The sequence below is a fragment of the Geotrypetes seraphini genome, chromosome 14 (genome assembly GCF_902459505.1).
Source record: "Geotrypetes seraphini chromosome 14, aGeoSer1.1, whole genome shotgun sequence".
NCBI lineage: Eukaryota > Metazoa > Chordata > Amphibia > Gymnophiona > Dermophiidae > Geotrypetes > Geotrypetes seraphini.
The window spans coordinates 73200897-73221589 of NC_047097.1; the positions used below are offsets into that span (position 1 = coordinate 73200897).

The 20693-nt window shown below is 41.6% G+C and overlaps 1 protein-coding gene across 7 annotated transcripts in view; it reads right to left on the reverse strand.

Annotated features, from left to right (window-relative positions):
* Positions 1 to 962: 962 nt before the first annotated feature.
* MEGF11 (multiple EGF like domains 11) overlaps positions 963 to 20693 on the reverse strand; it is a 322743-nt gene continuing 303012 nt past the window's right edge. For 5 of the 7 annotated variants that reach the window (XM_033920814.1, XM_033920813.1, XM_033920817.1 and 2 more), the window contains 2 exons: positions 8074 to 8280; positions 963 to 2593 (listed from right to left, as the gene is read on the reverse strand). In XM_033920814.1, coding sequence (XP_033776705.1) covers positions 2421 to 2593; positions 8074 to 8280 — 380 coding nt within the window. In that variant the 3' untranslated portion in view covers positions 963 to 2420. Of the gene's footprint in view, positions 2594 to 8073; positions 8281 to 15531; positions 15615 to 20693 lie in introns of those variants that run through there. The other 2 variants (XM_033920818.1, XM_033920819.1) reach the window with 2 other exon arrangements.

Sequence of the window (20693 nt, forward strand, 5' to 3'; positions counted from 1 at the left end):
GCCATACATGGTCAATATTAAATTTAAGACAGAGCATTGGGATGTCTAACACTGCAATGAGTCTACAGCTGATTACTGGAAATTAAAGCAGATACTAGCCCAGCAGCTTTCAGCTTATAATGAGTGTTGAACTAATAAAAATAATTTTTGCACACCACCTGGCTGCAGAATGACAATAGGGAACAGGGAGGTCTTACAAATACAATCTCAAATCCTTCATGTGACAGGCTTACACCCCCATTTACCTACTCCGTCCTGCTTTGCACACAATCATTGCAAGGTGTCTCTTATATTTACATTTTTCTTGTGAACTAGAATTGTGCCAGTTGGTTCAATGTTATCTGGACCAAATCAGCTTCAGTTGTAGTTGGAAAATAGATTGAAATTAAATTGTAACTTCATTTGTTTGATTCCCTGGTACTGGGACATTTATCACCTTCTGGAATACTGTCAACATGAATGTAACACCTTGAGTGAGCAGTGAAAAGGCATGAGCTACTGTAAATTAAAATAAATAGAATTTTTCCTTGAAATCCCCCCCCTTAAAACTAAGAGCATTTTCACTAAGGTTGTCATACTGTGATGCAGGAGGGAATCAATCCCCCAACTGTGCTGAACTAAAGGTGAAGAAACTTCTTGTGACTAGAATGTAGGCTTTTTTTTTTTTTGCTTCCTGTAGGAAGGTGGTATAAGCATGCATCATCCTCTCTCATGGTCTACCTCGTCCAATAGCCCATCCTCACATGGCCAATCCAGGTCACTAGTACCTGGCAAAAACCCAAAGAGTAGCAACATGATCCAAGGCAAGCAATGGCTTCTTCATTGTCTTTCTCAATAACAGACTATGGACTTTTCCTCCAGAAACTTGTCCAAACCTTTCTTAAAACCAGCTACCCTATCCGCTCTTACCACATCCTGTGGCAACGCGTTCCAGAACTTAACTAGTCTGAGTGTCCCTTAGTCTCTTTAGGTTTTGATGGAGTGAAAAATCGATCCACTTGTACCCATTCTACTCCACTCAGGATTGTGTAGACTTCAATCACATCTCCCTCACCCATCTCTGTTCCAAGCGGAAGAGCCCTAACTTCTTTACCCTCTCCTTTACTAACACATAGTGCAAGTTTTAGCGCTGGCACTTATAGAATTGCTATGAGCATCAGAGCAGTTACTGCCGCTGCTGGGGCTCAAACCCATGCTATGTGTTGGTAAAGGAGGGGGTTCCATCCCCTTTACCATCTTGGTCCACTTTACTTGTCATTCCAATTTTGTTGAATAGCACCAGCCTCAGTACAGTCTGAACCAAGCTGAACATTTATGGACCATAGAAGTGTGTTATTTCTAAATGCAAGAGAAGGTCATGTGCTCTGAGATTGTAAACAAAACAAAACACCATCAAGTGTTGGTAGTATCACAGTTTTTGAGGGCCACAACCCAGCTGGGTTTTTAAGATTTCCATAATGAATATGCACAAGACTAATTTGCAGGAGCTGCTTCCATTGTATGCAAATCAATCTTGTGCATATTCAGTGTGGAAATCTTGAAAACCTGACTGCGTTGTGGCCCTCAAGGACCACAATTGGCCAGCCCTGATTCTAAGCTGAAGTGTTTGCCAGCAGATGCAAGTGGGAGAGAGCCAATGGACCAAGCATTGAATTGACCTCCTTAAAAGCAAAATTCCAGTGGCAGGAAGAAGATGCCCTCTGTAGTGGTCCACTAGTCCTTCAAAACCAGTTCCTATGTCCCATGGTATCAAGTCACAGAAGGTGTGGAAGATGCGGGATTGATGGGCTGAGTTCAGCTGCTTTAAGATAAGTCTTTATACTTTCATGGGTTTGCAGCACAAGTAAACCTTTGTAACATATTAGTTGCTGGAGAAAAGGGGGCCTGATAGTCTTCACCAAAATCCTGACTCCTAGCAATATCTTTGCAGGTGCTGAAAAGCAGCACCAAAAGACCAGAGCCTTGCCTGGGTGATTTGCCCTCCTGCAATTTCCTTCCTGGTACCTTGGCCTTTTCTCTGTTGAAGTCCTATATATCTACGTGCTGGCTTTTGTTGCTCTTAAGTGTAGCATGTGAAGATAATTTACAGATTCTATACAAAATCTAAACATGAGAAAATTCTTCAGAGTTTTTGGCTATACACGAATGTAGAGAGCTTCTTTGTTTTCCATAGAAGCCTTATTTAGTTGGCGGTTCTTCTTTTCCTGTACTTGTTATCACTCTCTAAATATGAATGTATGTACAGAGATATAGATATTCTATATCTACCTACATGTATATTTTATATATATATTTATAAAAGTCTTTTGGATTCATCATGCAGCAATTCAAGTTGGTCCAGTGTATTGCAAAGCAGGAAAGACGGTCTTCATGTCTCTCGTTTTGGCACAGAGAATGTCTGTAGCACATGGCAACAGCACTTAAGATAGCTTGCCTTGCTGTTTGTCCCAAGAAGCCCTGTGGGAGGTGCTGTGTCGCACCGGGACAAGGTCATAGTGGCTTGGAATGTGGCTGTTCCGAGGCATATCATACAGGTTTTGGGGATAGTTAGGAAGATGACCACGGGCTTCCTGGACCACACTGACCGTTGGCTCTGAGGAGACAATGAAAAAAAAAAACCAACTCAAATTTCATCCAGAACTTAAAATTTGCTGCTATTGTTTATTCATAAACTGGCAACTGTAATGTGCTGCATGGAACCCCCCCTCCCCCCTTCTTCCAGAGCAGAAAGTGTGAGGCCTCTTAACGTCCCTGTCCTCATGCAGTGAAATCTTAGGGCAAAGGGGACAGAAAATGACATTCTTTGGGCAAGATTTGGAGTTCCTCTCTTCCCCCCATCCATAAGACATAGACATCATATACCATCTCCAATGTAGAAGAAACTATCTTATGCCCATTGATTAGAAACATCATGAAGACATGACGGGTTGGAGTAGGGGAGTCCCAGGGAACAAAGGGAACCCCACTACCATATGCTCTTTAGGTCTACCAAAGAAATCCCCAAAGCCACCATTTATGATCTTCTATGCTAGACATGGACCTGGACCCATCACAATATTTACTCTGCATTAGGCTTCAAGTACTGTAGTTTCCTTGAACTCCAAGATATTGTAGCCAGAGTTGACAGTGGGCCATCTTTTGTGACCCATGACCCGCGGTGCACGTTCCCAGCTTCAAGTTCAAGTTTATTTGATAAATCGCCTATATAAAATATTCTAAGCGATGCACAGTTTAAAAACAGCTTATGGGGGAACAAACAATCTTAAAACAAGTTTTAACAAATTTTAAAAACATTAGTTTAGAAAACAAACAATATTAAAACACTTAAGGTTTCTTTATGTATGTAGTTTAGAGACAGACAGGATACACAAGGACGCAATTGATGAATCTAGGCCTCTTGCTACCTGGCCTTGCCTTGTTAACTGCCAAACTAAACTAAACTAAACCTTAGGTTTATATACCGCATCATCTCCACAATCGTAGAGCTCGGCACGGTTTACAGGAGTTGAGAGAGAAAGGAACTCCATGAAGGTTAATGTGTATAGAGAAAGGGTGATTGGGGGCTTACGATGCCAAAGATGGGTAAGTATTACATTTTTGAAAACAGCCAGATTTTCAGATGTTTGTGGAAGAGTTGGAGAGAGCTCAGGGTCCGGAGGGGGGAAGGTAAGGTTGTTCCAGAGTTCAGTGAGTCTGAAGGGGAGGGAGGTCCCTAGTTTTCCTGCGCGGGAAATGCCTTTTAACGAAGGAAAGGATAATTTAAGTTTGTGAGTGGGTCTGGTGGTATTAAGGTTTAAGGAGTTCCAGGAGAGTGGGATGAAGGGAGGAAGGATGCCATGGAGGATTTTGAAAGTTAGACAGGCGCATTTAAAGTGGATCCTGGCGATAATCGGAAGCCAGTGGAGTTTGGACAGGAGCGGTGAGACATGGTCGAATTTACTTTTTGCGAAGATGAGCTTGGCCGCGGCATTCTAATTGTGACAGAACGGTGCAAGTTGTCTTATTTTTATGATTACTGTTTATACGACTCTACATGGTCTCTGCAATTCTGCATTCCGTTTTGTTGAACTTCACCCTTGGTATTTTAATGGATAACTGCAACGACTGTGGTTGGTTCATTAAACACTTTAGAACAGGGGTCTCAAAATCCCTCCTTGAGGGCCACAATCCAGTCGGGTTTTCAGGATTTCCCCAATGAATATGCATTGAAAGCAGTGCATGCACATGGATCTCATGCATATTCATTGGGGAAATCCTGAAAACCCGACTGGATTGCGGCCCTCAAGGAGGGACTTTGAGAAGCTTTAGAAGCTTAGTGCAATTTCCATTCACTCATAGGTGGAGTCTAGATAATATTGTTTAAGTTTTCTTGCATCTGTTACAAAGTAGCATTTGGTCTGTCACCAGGTTATTTTCTTTCTCATTTTTTGTGGAGTCATTCTAATAAAAATACATGGAGAGCGCAGTTATTTACTTATTCTTCCATAAAATCTTGCCGTTATAAGAGGTTCCTCGAGAAAACTTTTTCTTTTCAGGCTGCTAAAATGAATATGTGGCTTGGAAAAATGATGTTACAAGCTTCTTCTTACTTACATTTTAGGAAATTACTAAAGACTCAATTATTTAATAGGCTGATATCATAATGTTTTTGCCTTTGTCTTTTCATTTCAACCATGTTGCTTTTTATTCCTACGTTTCTTACCTGCATGGTTTGCACTTCTATTCTGATCAATTTTATTGAAATGTATGAATTGTTTTTTTCATGCTCTGAGCCGCTTAGAACCTCCCGGGTATGGCAGTATATAAATAAATAATAATAATTATTATTCTTATTATTAAGTAGGCCTACATAATTCTACAGTTTTTTTCACTTTATTACATAAGAGTACACTGAAATTGGAAGAAAAAAATTATTTTCCGCTTTATATTAAAATTTCAAACTGTTACGGATACATTTTATTGTGAGTCAGTGGATCACAGACACTGACCCGTGACCCTCATGGCCCAATATTGTTCACCCATTTGACCCATTGCCAGCTCTGACTGTAGCATCACAGGTAGGGTTACCATTTGGCTCCAGAAAAAGGAGGACAGGTTGCAACATCTGGGTTTTACTGTCATTGAAAGCAATGGAAGTAAAACCTGGCTGACTCAATCCATCCTCCTTTTGCTGGAGCCATAGGGTAACCCAAGGTTTCAGGGCTCATCCAGCTACTAGGTAGACAATGAGGACTTCGGGCAGAACAATTGGACAAGGGGCAGCCAGCAAGTCTACAAAAGTCCTATTGCTGCAAGTGTCTGCCAAACTTCCTGTTTTGGAAGGGTGTGTCCTAATAGGCCTTGAATATGGCTGTAGCCATGAGTCTTTTGTTGATTTGCTGATTACCTTACTGGTGCAACCTGGAAGGGTTAGGGAAGAGAAGCTGCTGAACAACTCAAGGGGGAGAAGGGAGAAGGGAATAGGAGATGCTGAACACCTTGGGGGTAGGGGAGGTGGGAACAAGAAATGTTGGACACCTCAGAACAGAAGTAGATTAATGTTGGATACCTGAGAGCCCCCTTCCTTTCAGGTAGAAGTGGAACATGGAAGAGAAGGGCCTTAACCCATCCTTTGGCTCATGACTGAAGGTTTGATTGTCTAGGGAGCTGTATCTGAAAATGGGTAAGGTTTTCCATATAACCTAATGACGATGAACCTCACTCCTACACCAGAGTATGTTGGAGATTATCTGAATTTGGAGATTCACTGCTAATGTTCTTAATGTGTATCAAAGAGAGTTTAATATGGACAGGTATGAAGGTGAACTTCAAAGTTCTTCATCAGGCCAGTGGTTCCCATTGCAACTGGCACAGTTTCTGTCTCTGTCATATTTTCTTGGCTCTTGAGCGTTTTCCTTTTTTCCATAGAGTGTAAAGAATAGCAAATTCCCAGCATGACCAGCAATCCTATGTAATATTTAACTGCATTTCTTTGAAAGGGTAAATGAACATGTGAATAAAGGTGAACCATCTGATATTGTGTATTTGGATTTTCAAGAGGCATTTGACAAAGTACCTGATGAAAGACTTCTGAGGAAATTAGAGAGTCATGAGATAAGAGGTTTTATGGATTGAGAATGGGTTGAAAGACAGAAAACAGAGAGGGGGATTAAATAGTCATATTCTCAAAGTAGAAGGGTAAATAGTGGGGTTCCCCAAGAGACCGCTGATTTTTAACATATTTATCAATGATCTAGAGATGGGAATAACTAGGGAGATAATTAACACCCCTTTTACAAAACCACAGCTCTGATGCTCAAAAAACATGCTATGCTTTTGTAAAAGGTGTAAATTTGCTGATGACACAAAGTTGTTCAAAGTTATTAAATCGCAAGAGAATTGTGAAAAATTGCAAGAAGACCTTGTGTGACTGGAAGACTGAGCATCAAAATGGCAGATGCCATTCAATGGGAACAAGAGCAAAGTGATGCATGTGGAAAACAGGAACTCAAACTACAGGGTGGTGATGCAGAAGAAGGATCTTGGTGTCATCGTTGAGAAAACGATGAAACCTTCAGCAGAATGTTAGGAATTATCAGGAAAGGACTGGAAAACCAAGATGAAAATGCTATAATGCCCTTGTATCACTCTATGATAAGAATACTGTGTGCAATTCTGATCACCATATCTCAAAAAGGATAAGCAGAATTAGAAATGATAAATGGGATGTGACGACTTCCCCATGAGGAAAGGCTAAAGCAACTAGGGCTCTTCACCCTGGAGAAGAGACGGCTCAGAGGTGATATGATAGAGGTCTATAAAATACTGAGTGGAGTGCAAAGCGTAGATGTGAATCGCTTGTTTCCTCTTTCCAAAAATACTAGGACTAGGGGCATATGATGAAGCTACTAAATAGTAGATTTAAGACCGGAGAAAATATTTCTACACACGTGGAGGGGCATTTTTGAAAGGACATCTATGTCTGAGGTTGGACGTTTTCGGCAAGATGTCCACAAACCCAGCAGAAAAAATGCCAGACGTCTATCTTTTATTTTTGACAATGACCTATGTATAAATTTTGGTCCTTAGGACGTCTATCTTTTTTGGCCATTTTCAAAAATAAAAACGTCCACATGAAAAACGCACAAAAGCAAGTTTTTGTAGACGTAGCCAACTACCTTGTCTGATGGCGACAGAGGAATCCCCATCAACTGAGCTGGTTTTGGGGATTCCTGCTGGCTCAGCTGATGGAGATTCCTCTGCCATGATCAGCTGATGGCAAGCCCTCAATGTGCTATGTTTTTTACCCCATCTCTGGGTGGTGGGAGGCTGTCGTTACCACTGGGGGAGAAAGGGGGGAGTCATGCCTTAAACCCTCCAGTGGTCACCTTTGGTGCACTTAGACCTGTTTAAATTTGGTCTAAGTCCCAGCATATAAAGTTCCGCCTAGGATGTCCTGGAAAAGCTTTGATTATTGCTTCAAGATATCCAGGTGGAAGCTCGTCCGATTCCCACCCATACACCTCCCAACATGTCTCTTTGAGCTTTGGACGCACAGCAGCTTAGAAGTGCTGCTGAATGTCCAGAAAGTTTGTTTTGATTATTGGCACTTGGAAGTCCTTGCTATTAGGATGTGCAAGTGTTGACTTAGGCAGGTTTTTGGATGTTTTAAAGGTTTGATTTTGCTCCTCAATGTATATGAGACTCTGGAATTTGTTGCTAGTGAATGTGGTGAAATCAGCTCAGCAAGCTTTAAAAAAAGGTTTGACTAATTTCCTAAAAGAGAAGTCCATAGGCCATTATTGAGATGGCTTATTCCTAGGATAAGCAGCATAATATGCTGTCTTTATATTTTGGACTATTCAAGAAGAATGCATTTCTTTCGGTTTCTCTTGTGTTGTACTGTGTGCAGAGTCTGGCATTTGTGGGTCTGTATTTGAAGAAAAATGTGTTTCTGTTTTCTTCATGTGTGACTGAGGGCAGGTGTTTTGGTGGGGATGGAGGTCTCAAGTAGGAAGGTATTTGTCAGCTCTTTTAGACTCAAAATGACCCCCAACCGATCGAAGGCATCAGTCAGTCAGCAGTAACACTTACCAACTTCATAGACATTGCTGTTAGCGGTGGCTGTAGATGGGGTGTCTGGGTAGGGGAAACCTCTATGTACAGGGGACTTCATTTCCACGTAGCTGCTCTCTGAGTGTTTGCACGATAGGATGGGGGAATCCTTAATGGTGGCATAGGGGTTTTCACTGCTGTTCAGAGAGCAAGTACTGGAACTACACATCGATTCTTTCATATGATCTGCAAGACAGAAAAGCCACTGCCTTAGAAACAATCCCTCTGTCAGTGGGGGAAATGCTGACTCTCAGAGTCTGAGAAGACTCCGAGTGCCAGTTTCATCGTAGCTTCTTTACAGAGAAATGCAAATGAAAACCACACATTAAAATGATCTTTGACCCTTCTATGTATACAATTATAGTGACATTTTAGGCATGGGTAACTCTTCACTGTCATGTGACCAATCGTGGGACAATCTAAGTGGCTAAAGTACAAACTGGTGGGATTTCTCAGGAGTTGTCTAACAAACATTCACCAGAAATGCTACTAGGGGGTAGAGAATGACTCGGGGACAAAGTTTGTCCCCATCCCTGCAAGCTCTGTCTCTGTCCTTGTCTTGTCCTCGTGTAGGGCTACCAGATTTTACATCGGTCAAATTTCTATAGCACTACTAGATGTACGCAGTGCTGTATATTAGAGATTGAAAAGACAGTCCCTGCTCAGTAGAGCTTACAATCTAATTATGAAGAAACAGAATAAGAGGTGAGTTAGGGAGTGATAAAACAGGCATGGATGCTCTGCAAGCGGGTGGGGTTAGAAGTTAAAAGCAATCTCAAAAAAAAGTGGGCTTTCAGCCTAGATTTGAATACTTTGAGAGATAGAGCTTGACGTACTGACTCGGGCAGTCTGTTCCAGGCATAAGGTGCAGCAAGAGAGAAGGGACATAGCCTGGAGTTAGCAGTAGAGGAGAAGGGTACAGATAGGAATAGGAGCCAACTTTTCAAAATGATTGCGGGTGCTCAAAAGCCCCGTCCCATAATAATAGAACGAATAGTTTGTTAGCACTTCCCTGTGTTAGGTATATTAGATACTGATCGGAGCTGTCTAGTTTTTCTTTTCCTTTTTTACAAGTCTTGTTCTGCAATTGTGTTCATACGATTGTAATCTTTATAAACCGTATAGTTAGTATACGGTATATAAATTTTTAAATAAAAATTGTAATGCCATTTTTCCATTCATTTTTCATATGCACACACACAATATAATCTTCTTAACAATACATAATGGTTAACTACAAAATTAAACTACACTGTGTGATTCTCAACATTCATTCCTGGCCTTGGTCACACACGCAAAACTTAGATAACCCCTATGCAAATACAGGACCACAAACTAAAAGTACTAAGATGCCAGACTCTACATGAAGTACAACACCAGAGAAATAAAAATTAATTTCTTTCTGAACTGTGCAAAATATAGACAGCAGATATAAATTCTCAAAACTGACACATTTCAATCACTAAACTGAAAATAGAATCATATTCCCTACCTTTGTTGTCTCATGATTTAATTTTTCTAATCATCTTTTCCCAGGCTCTGGTTGTACTTCCTTCTGTCTGTGCTCTTAACTGTGTTTCCAGGGCCTTCTTATCTATTTGCTCTTTTTCTCTTCTTCTTCGCTTTCTGCCCTACATCCATCTTTGGCATTAACTTTTAACATTCAACTTTCTTCCATTTTTCTGCTTTCTTCTCAAAAACATAAATCCTGTCACTCTCTTCCAACCAAATGTATTCTAATGTACGCTGAACTAGATCTACTCTGTTAATTGAAGGTGCAAATAACCATATGTTAACTTAAATGACCAAATTGTATGCTAAACTTGACTCTGTATATCTAATGTTACTGTAAATTCATAATGTTTGTCTATGCATTATGTATGTCATCCTTGTTATCTGTTCTGAGCTCGTAGGAGAGGACAGGATATAAATTTAACCAAATAAATAAAATCTATCTACTTTTCCATGCCTCCCCTTCCCCTCCATCCCTGTACACCATCTCCTCCCTCTCCCTCCCATTCCCCTCCATCCCTGTACTTCATATCCTCCCTCTCTCTCCTCTTTCCCTCCATCTCTGTGCACCATATCCTCCCTCTCCTCTTCCCCTCCATCTCCCCTTCCCATGGTCTGACATCTTTCTCCTCTCCCTCCCACAGCCTGGCATCTCTCTTCTCTTACATAGTCTGACATCTCTCTCTCCTTCCCTCCATCCCCTATCTGCATTTCCCCCCTGCTCTCATCCCTCCCTGCCCCTACCCCCGGACTAACTTAAAACAGCTCCGGGGGCCCCATGGTCCAGGCAGCTCTTCCCTTTTTGTCCCTCTCTCTCTCTTCCCCCTCACCTTCCTGGTCTCCTTTCAATCTTTTTTGGAGAGGCCTTGGATTGGTAGTCATTCGTACAAGCTGCTGGCACTGCCCCAAAGCTTTCCCTCTGCCGTAATATGCCCAGGTGGAAATAAGAAGTTGTGTCAGATCACAGTACAGGGAACGCTTTGGGACAGCACTGGCATGTGCGAATGGCTGCTGCACCAGGGCTCCTCCAAAAAAGAAGACTCAAAGGGAAGGGGAAGGGAGGGAGAGGGACAGAAGGGGAAGAGATGCCTGGACTGCACACCGGCTCTGGTCACGTGAGGTCCCCAAAATATTGGGGGTGATAGGACATAACACCCATAGAGCTGACGCCTATGCAAATACGGCAGGGGTGGGCAACTCCGGTCCTCGAGGGCTGGAATCCAGTCGGGTTTTTAGGATTTCCCCATGACATTATTTGCATGCACTGCTTGCAATGCATATTTATTGGGGGAAATCCTGAAAACCCAACTGGATTCTGGCCCTTGAGGATTGGAGTTGCCCACCCCTGAGATAAGAGATACCCGATGAGCAGAGTTCCCAAGGAGCAGTATAAAGAGAGATAAGAGACGAGAGATATTGTAGAGCTGCAGAGTGAATACACTTGAAGAAGTGCAGAGTGAAGGGACTTGAAGAGAGGGGTGATGTGAGTATAGCAACTCTGGCAGAATTTAAGTCATGCAGCAGAATTTTGAACAGATTGAAGGGGAGAGAGATGGTTAAGTGGAAGACCTGTGAGAAGCAAGTTGCAGTAATCTAGGCAAGAGGTGATAAGGGTGTGGATAAGGGGTTTGACAGTGTACTCAGATAGGAAAGGTCAGATTTTGGTGATATTATTGAGAAAGAAACAACAGGTTTTGGCAGTCTGTTGAATTTGTACACCACTCAAAAAAAAAAAGGTAAGAATATCTGTAACTGAATTGATGCTCTGAGATGTCTCATTATACTGTACTGAAGATATTAAAATAAAAGACAGAAATGAAAATGTCTGAGAACTTGGCTTGCTTTGAGGATGGTGGATCAGATGCCGTCTCGTGTATGTGGTCTCTGGCACATTGGAACTCAGGGGATGGAGTACCCCACGTCCACAGTGTGCCACTCAGCTGACATTCTTCTGGAGGCAGCACAAGCATCTCTAATGAAAAAAGTCCCATCCCATGTATAGGCGTTAGAATGGGGGGGGAACACAGGGGCAGTGGCCTAAATACCTGCGGGATCGGCTTTCCTCTGCCGCTCAGCGGCAACGAGCAGGAACGCGCTTTGGTGCTCCTTCTCGGCGCTGAATGGCTTGTTGAGTGGCTCCCGCGAATTCTCGTGAATCGACATGAAAGTGGTGGAGTCACAATCAGTGCAAGAATTGGGATTTGAGTCCTGGGTTCTCTAACTCTAATCCTGACGCTGTACATATGGGCAGCTCCCTCTTGAGGCACTTAGGTGTCATTGCAGGGTGATATCTCATCCCCTCCAAGAGAATTCCTAGCTCAGCGTATTCTCATAACTCATGTCCGTTTTAATCATTAGAACATAAGAATAACCTTACTTGTTCATCAAGTGGTTCATCAAGTCCAGTAGCTCATCCTCATGGTGGCCAAGCCAGATCCCTAGTACCGAGCCAAAACCCAAAGAGTAGCAACATTCCATGCTATCGATCCAGGGTAGAGAATGACACAGGGAAAAAATTTGTCCCCGTCCCTGTGAGCTCAGTCCCTGTCCCCATCCCATTCTCGCAAACCACCTGATCCCATCTGCACAAGCCTCAAATAGTTATGATTTTATATTGAACTTATTAAAGTATAAAAAGTAACAATATTCTGTACAGATCAACAAAACCCCTGTCTCCCCTGTGATAGGATCAGATCCACACAGAACACAGTCAGAGCATCATCATCCAGTTTCTCTCTGTACTGAGTGTTCAAAAGTGATTGTAACCATTCAGACAGTTGGGTTTTCAGCATAGCTGCTAGGACTCCAGTGTATGGAGGTTTATTGTGGCTTAGGGGTCATAGGTCTGAGCTGGAAGTCGAAGACGCACCATGGCTGTCTCTTATCAGTACAACTTTTACCAGAATGAGTAGACTTTAAAAGTAAAGGCTGTTCACAGTCTCAGCTTTGGAGCAAATCTTTTAATGTTATTTTTCCATTCTTGTGCAGGTCCTCGAGAGCAGCAAACAGGTCTGTTTCAAAAGAAGAAGACTATTTTTATGTAAATTAACTGGATTCAGATTTAAATTTGCCTCAAGGCGTAAGGAAATATACTCATGAATATTAATTGTCAATATCTGAAAGAGCAAACCCGCTTGCAGCCCTGGAAGTACAAAGCTATAACTTTGCGCTCTCTTTGGATGGGTCTCGTAATTACCAAACTCTGCTCAGGTAACTGAAAGATGTTCTCCTTCAGGTCTTTTATATTTAGGAGCAAACAAAATCAGAGTACAAATGCTGCCTGGTGTCTCCGTAGATAAGACGCGCCGAAGCCACCTTCTCTGTGGCCGATTGCTCCAGGGAGGTATGAGGCGATGCAGGTATTGTACCATTGGTTTTTCTCAGAGTGTTATCAAACCACCCTGCTTAATGCCAGTCAAATGTTAAATTTCAATGCTTCTAAAATGGAGCAAAGTTTTAATGACTTCTTCTATTGTGAAGATTTGCTTCAGTAATTGTTTGGTTGACTGCCTTCCTTCCTCTTTCTCCAGGGCCTCTCAGTGTCCTGTCCCGGCCTACCACTAGACCACCAGAGGGGAGGACAGGGTACACCATTAGGTTCAGAATTTTTTTTCTAGGGTTTTCCTCCTTTACAGGTAGGTGTGTCTTATGGTCAGGTGCATCTTATAGAGTGGAAAATAAGGTATCTTATGCTGAAAAGAATGAATGTGGCTGTGCCTGTGAAAATCAGCTCAAGGTCAAATCTCTACATATAATCATTTGTAGTCCAGCCAAAGCCAAATCCCCAAATCTGCCCACGTGCAAAAGTGACAGGGGAGGCCAGAGTTTGAGGCTTTTTCCTCCTTCTCAACAAATGATTTAAAGAACATTTTTCTATTATCATCCACAGAAGCTGACATAGGAGCAATGTTCCTGAAGAGGGTTTGGTGGCTTGGGATTATAAAAATCGGTGATTTTTAACACTGAAAAATCCCCCATTTGACACCCCCAAAATGAATTTTGCTGAACTCCAGACCTAGCTAAATTGCTTTCTTGCACCAAAAACTGTAGACTGACCCCCATTTAATCAAAATCCTTAGAGCCGTTTTTAAGGTCACTTTAGAGCATAGGAAAAACCAACAACAGAATCCCTTTCGCCATGTACAACCATGAAAACCTAATAGATGCAGACTGTAGAAATGGAATTCTCAAGGGGGATAATGCCAATATTCCTAGAACAAAGCAGACACGGTCCACCTGTAACTCTCTACCGTTCTGTATTCCCAGCAGTACAGAGACAAAGGATGCTGCTGAATGTTCCAGAAGGTTTTTGATACAAAGTACCTCAAAAACATTTCCTAAGAAAGAACACAATGAAAAAAAACCCCCAAAAACAATGGGAGCTGGGAAGAAGTTTCAGTGCAGGACAGTTGTGGGAAGGCAGTAGGGGAAAGGAAAGACACTTCACTAGTGCAGCTGGGATCCCACTGGTTTTATGAACTGTCTGCTAGAATTAACTCCAGCAGAATGCAAGCATTCAAGCATGGATATAATAGAGAATGACACGGGGACAAATTTGACCCCGTCCCCACAGGAACTCAATTTTCCCATTCCGTCCCCGTGAGTTTTGTCACTATATATGTCCCTGCCCCATTCCTGTAAGCTCTGCCTTAACTGCACAAGCCTCAAACGCTTATGATTTTAACATGTTTGAGGCTTGTGCAGATGAGGACGGAGCTTAGGCATTGGTGGAATGAGGCATTATGACATCACAACCTGAGCTCTAGAATGTTGCTACTTAGGATTTGAAAGGGTTTGAGGCTTGTGCAGATGAGGACGGAGCTTAGGCATTGGTGGAATGAGGCATTATGACATCACAATCTAAGCTCTAGAATGTTGCCACTTATGATTTTAAAGTGTTTGAGGCTTAGGCATTGGTGGAATGAGACATTATGACATCACAATCTGAGCTCTAGAATGTTGCTACTTAGGATTTGAAAGGGTTTGAGGCTTGTGCAGATGAGGATGGAACTTGCAGGAATGGGACAGGGACAGGAAAAGAACTCGACGGGATGGGGAAAAATTTGTCCCCTATGTCATTCCCTAGATTTAGACAAGCTGCCTCCGCTGCCAAATTTTGATAGGCAGTGGAGCATGGGTTGGCGTTGATCTGAGCCTGGTGTTCGCCATGCTGAAGTTCAGCGGTGCAGCTGCCTCCTTTTTATCACCGGGTTAACCTCCTTGCCTGAGATTTCATGGGGAGAACAGTAGAGTGCTGTTGGGCCTGTCAACGTGGGGAGGATTACAAGGCTCCATGTGCAAAATATTGAAGAAGGTAGAGATAATAGAGAAGAATGGGAGAATAGAGGGTATGGGAAATAGGGTTTATCCGGACCTGTCTCCTTTTTAGAGGACTGTCAAGCATTTGGTCGGGTTTTCAAAACCATTGAGCTCAGGGCCGCGTCTGGAGGGCGTCTGCGGATGTGACGGCATGTCATCCCATCACATCCGCAGATGCCCTCCAGATGCATCCCAAAGAAACGGGGTTTGTGTAGGGCTGGGGTTGGGGGGTGAAACAGGGCAGGCCACGTGTCCTCTGGTAACCCTAATGGGGAGGGGGCTGGGGAAGGTCCCCCTCTGATGATTTTGACAGGAGGACCACTCGTCCCTTGTTGCCTATGGGTGTGCAGAAGTTAAGTGTTTGCTTGCTTGCTCCTTGTACAATATAATGGTGTCATCTGTTAACCAGTAGGCCACTTATAACCTGTTCTGAGCCAATTCCTTACATGTCCTATACCAGTATTTCCATTTATAAGAACATTTCTGCTTTAACATCAACAGTAAAATGTCTGGTATAAACTGGACATAAAAATATTGAAAATTAATTTTCTACTTGCTTGTAACTAAGATGAAAAAAATGTCGAAAGGGGGTGTTTGGATCTGTACCTTACTGGAGCTCTTCCCATCCACATTATTGGTTAAGCGGGAGCTGGAAAATGAATGTACAGTGCCGCTACAGTGAGATAAATCTGGGAAGAAAACAAGTCATCACAAAAATACCTTTGCAAAGCAGAAAAACATCACACACTGCACACACTTGGATCACACTTAACGTATGCACACCCATAGTCTGTTATTGAGAAAGACATGGAGGAAGCCACTGCTTGCCCGGGATCGCAAGCATGGATTGTTGCTATTTTGGGGGGTTCCGGAATCTTGCTATTCTTTGAGATTCTGCCTGGAACCTTGAGACTCTTTGGGATTCTGGAATGTTGCTACTCTTTGGGGCTCTGGTATCTTGCTATTCTTTGAGATTCTGCCTGGAATCTTGAGACTCTTTGGGATTCTGGAATGTTGCTACTCCTTGGGTTTTGGCCAGGGACCTAGATTGGCCACCGTGAGAATAGGCTACTGGACTTGATGGACCACTGGTCTGACCCAGTAAGGCTATTCTTATGTTCTTATCTTGGCATATACAGCCACCACCACAGGAATCTGAGCATCAGTCACCATTGTGAGAGCCCTGTGGCTAGCAGCTGCTTCCCCACATTTAGACAAGCAGACAGTGCTGCTATCTGTTCACTGAACATAAAACCTTACGTGCACAAACCCTGCTTCCCACCTAAAAAAATAAAATCCATAAAAACGATAACTGCCATGAAACAGTTTACTTAGATCACTGGTTCTGTCAGGGTTGGCTTTACTTCACTGCATGCATGGACATATAGATCTGTGTATTTGAGGACATTTGAATTATGAAACCATATGCAGATTGGCATAAAACCAGCATTGGACTGCTAAGATGATCCAGAAGGCAATGCTCCCTCTAAGGAGTGGCCGGGTGCGTGCAAATGTTTTCTCATGTGAGTTACATGTTCTAAAATATTGTCTTTTGTGTAATGACACTCCTAGAATGTGTGAGCTGAGAGGGAACATAGCAACAGCCAGATGGTAACCCTACATAGTTGCCGAGTTTCTCAGGTCCAGGTATGAGATTTGAGACCGATCCTGGATTTCTGACAACCCTATCTGTTGAGCTCAAGGAGTAGATGAAAACAGAAACAAATGGGTCAATCGGGATATTTCCAAATAAAATATTTGATGTAAAAAAGAGGCACAATACTGTAGGACTATACCTTCTTCAGGATCTTGGCCACACAGATGGTGGCATTGATAATTGGAGGATATCTCCTACAGATCCAATGCTTGGGTGTACAGATATGATGAAAGCAGTAGTGCTGTAATTCTTTTACACACGTTAAAAAAAAAAAAAGTGAGAACTGGTAAATGGAGAGAACTCTGAGAAAACTCCAGCAATGTGGTTAACAAACTCTCACAGAAAGTGCAAGCGTAGTCATTCACTTCTTTCCATCAATAAAGATTTTATTTGGAAACATTCCCCAATGACCCGTTTGCTTCTCCTTTCATCTACTCATTAAACTCAACAGATAGGGTTGTCAGAAATCCAGGATCGGTCTCAAATCTCATAATAACCAAAGAGCGCCTGATGAAAGGCAGCAGAGACAGGCCCTGAAGAGGTAATTGGGACATATGTACAGTACAGGCGGATGAGATATGCAAAGAAAGAGTGAAAAGGCAGGAGGGAGACCAGGAGATGGAGGAGTTGGTAGCTACATGATAACTACGACCAGCAAGGCCATAACCTCCTGTCATAATGCTCTCTCCAGTCTAACTCTCTCAAAGAGGAAATCAGCTCTAACTTCCTTCTCGCAGATGAGAAGCAACACTGGTATTGTATTCACAACCCCCATACAATCCCCTTCCACAACTTAGTCCTAAGTGCAATTACAAACAATAACATTCCTAGACCCAATGGCTTTCTATGGTCTAAACTACAGGCATAAGAACAGTCCATCTAGCCCAGAATCCTGCTTCCAATAGAGGCCAAACTAGGTCACAAGTGCCTGGCAGAATCCTAAAGAGGAACAAGATTCCATGCTACCACACCCAAGGAACAGCATTGGCTTCCCCCATGTCTGCCTCAATAGCAAACTATGGAACATTCCTCTAGTAACTCATTTTTAAACCCAGATACACTAACCACTGTTACCATATCTTCTAGTAATGAGTTCCAAAGCCCCTGAACTTTAAAAAACACACATACAAATAACTTCTACAACAAAATAACAGTTACCCTGCCTTTGCACAACACAAACCCTAGCCTAGATGTTGCTATAATCAGGAACAAAACCAAAAAGGGAAACTGCAGAGGTGATGTACAAAATGCCAAGTCTGTTATTTGAATCAAAGAACAGTTTGTATCCAAAGGAAATGGTTCACTTTAAGTTAGAAACCTGGACTCAACAAGTGTCATAAAACACTTCTTCCTCAGGGGTCCTATTATACTAAACTAAACTAAAACTTAATTTTATAGACTGGGGCTTCAACCAAAAGGAGCTCGACTCGGTTTACAATAATGTAAGTACAGTACATAAATATGGAAGAAGAATGTAATCTAGAATGACTGAGTTTCTAAAGTGCTTAGTAAACTAGAAAGTTTTCTGAGCTTTCCAAAATAAAATGAAGGGGCCTAGACTTCAGTAACTCATTTCAGAGCTCAGTTAGTTTGAAAATGAAAGAGTGGCTGAAAGTTCTATTTTTACCCCTAAGGGAAGGAAATATAAGTTTTACTTTATTTGAACTCCTAGCGAGATGAGATCTGTTTACATTCCAATCTAAAGGAACCAAAGTAATAAAAATGCCAAAGAGAATTTTAAATACAATACAAATGCACTTAAATTGAATTCTAAGATACACTGGAAGCCAATGTAATTCCTTGGGTTACGTGATCGAATTTACTCTTACCAAAAATGTGCTTGGTATCAATTGAAGTTTCTTCAGACTGACCTTTGAGAGACCCAGGTACAATGAGTTGCAATAATCCAACCTTGACAAGATAATTGACTGAACTAATACAGAGAAGTGTTGCTGATAAAAGAGCGCTCTCACTCTTCTCAGGAGATGGAGGCTATAAAAAATATAATGAGAAAAACTACCACATGTGTGTGTTGAGTACTATCAAAGGTAAATGATAATTAGTGTCCAATGGTGTAGGAAAATGTTCTGTGAGTTATGTACCGATACATGATCTTGAGGGATATGATATCAAAGGGTGGCCCATGATCTTGAAAACTAATGTAATCAGATGTGAATCAACTTCGCAAAACTTGCCCATAGTGGAACAAACCGGGACCAGTAAGGTCAGAGCAATTGTGAACATTCGAGTGAGGGAGAACCATAAGCAATAAAGTGATAAGAAGGGAGCACAAAATTAAGGTAAATGGTATGTTCAGAAAAACTCATACATAGCTAGATGTGTTAAAACCTCATTTTTGGCAAACTGGATTAAAGTAGTATCTTAAAATGACATGTAAACTAAAAGTAAGAATTAAAATTAGAATTAAAAGTTAAGGACTTAAAAATGTGCATAAGATGTGACTAAATAAATAATCAATTAGAAATAAAATTAACTATTGAGAAGTGAAAGTGAAAAGGACACCATAGTAAAATGAAATAAAACTAGATACTGCCCATGGGGCAAACATGAAAATGTAAGCGGAGGGTAAATAAGCAATGAGAAGACCACATTTAAATAACAATTAAGAAATACCACCAACCAAAGCTGAAGCGGAAAAATTCTCTATAAATTTAGATAAGGAAATCAGAGAGTTTAACAGAGAAGCAGGACAAAGGAGGCGGCGTAAAAGGCAAATCTATGGAAATACCAGAAGTAAGAAAAGAAAAGAGCCGCAAGGTCCATCTTTTGACTCAAACCTTTAACATCCCTTCGCCAAGACCGAAAAGTCAATGTCTAAAGAGCCAGAACTAAAAGCAGGCAGAACACCTCTTCCAAAGAGAAGCCAAAGTATTGTCCGTCCCCCCCAATTACATACCAATAGATGCTGATAGAATATATGGCTATATCAATTCCAATAACATCATAGTGACAGAGGAAAAGGATAGTAAGAGGGGTCATGTTGAACAACGCCATCATGGCCAACTTAAAGAAAAGCAGAATCTCAGTATCATATGGATTGGTTATAAAAGAGTTTTGGATAATAAACACTGGCTTTTACAAAGGTTTCTACTGTGGACCATATTAATAGAATTCCTACGAATGTTGGAGAATTTACCTCTACCATAGATTTGTAAAAGGAGCCCAAAATGCTTTGAAATGTCAGGTGAAATTTGGATTGATCAAGTACATTGTATTTTCCATGAAAACCTTGATTATAAAAATCAACAATTTGTTATTCCTAAAATCAAGATCCAGTGAGAAATATTTCAGGAAGAGTCCCTGTCGCTGCCTGGAACTAAATCCACTTAGTACTGTCATTAACCTCTTGGGCTATGACTACAGCCTTAATCCTACAGATACTAATAACTCAGATAACATCTCCTAGTCATAGAAGACTTGAAGTTTATGGAACTTGTGACCATAATTTATCTTAATGTTTAATTTCTCAGGTGAGGAGGAAAGAGTCTAGAAATATCTAGGAGTGGAAGAAAGTGCACAGCTCAGTACAAATGACTGATTAAAAAAAAAAAAAAATCAGTAATGAAGAATGCTTTAGCAGAATAACAGAATAAGACACAGGCTAGCAATCAGTTTATGGTCTCCACACATTTTCTTACAGCTTTGAATTAATATACTGGTCATAGAAAGATCTTCACAGATTGGAGTAAGTCCTAAGGTGAGATTTCGATCATATCCAACATACCCTGGCTGAGGAGTGAGGTTCAGAAACAAACTCATTTAGAACGCCACCCCACCGAGAGAGAGATTTAAGCCTGAGAATAAACTTGGGGTCTAATTGTATATAATTGTTTTTTCTCCAAAAGATCAAAAGTAGAAAAAGGTCAGCAAATCATTTTGCAGCGTTATCAGCTTTTCTTACCCTTGGACACAGGTTGAATTGTGAATACAGGAAGAGCAGAACTGATATTCGGGTAGAAATGTTAACTTAGTAAAATGATGACCTGAACAGTCCATCCCGTCTGTCCAACATTCACACTTATTATAGATTCATTGTTAAATTGTCTTTTCTTTAATATTTCTGGGCAAGAGACCATAAAAGTCTTCAGGT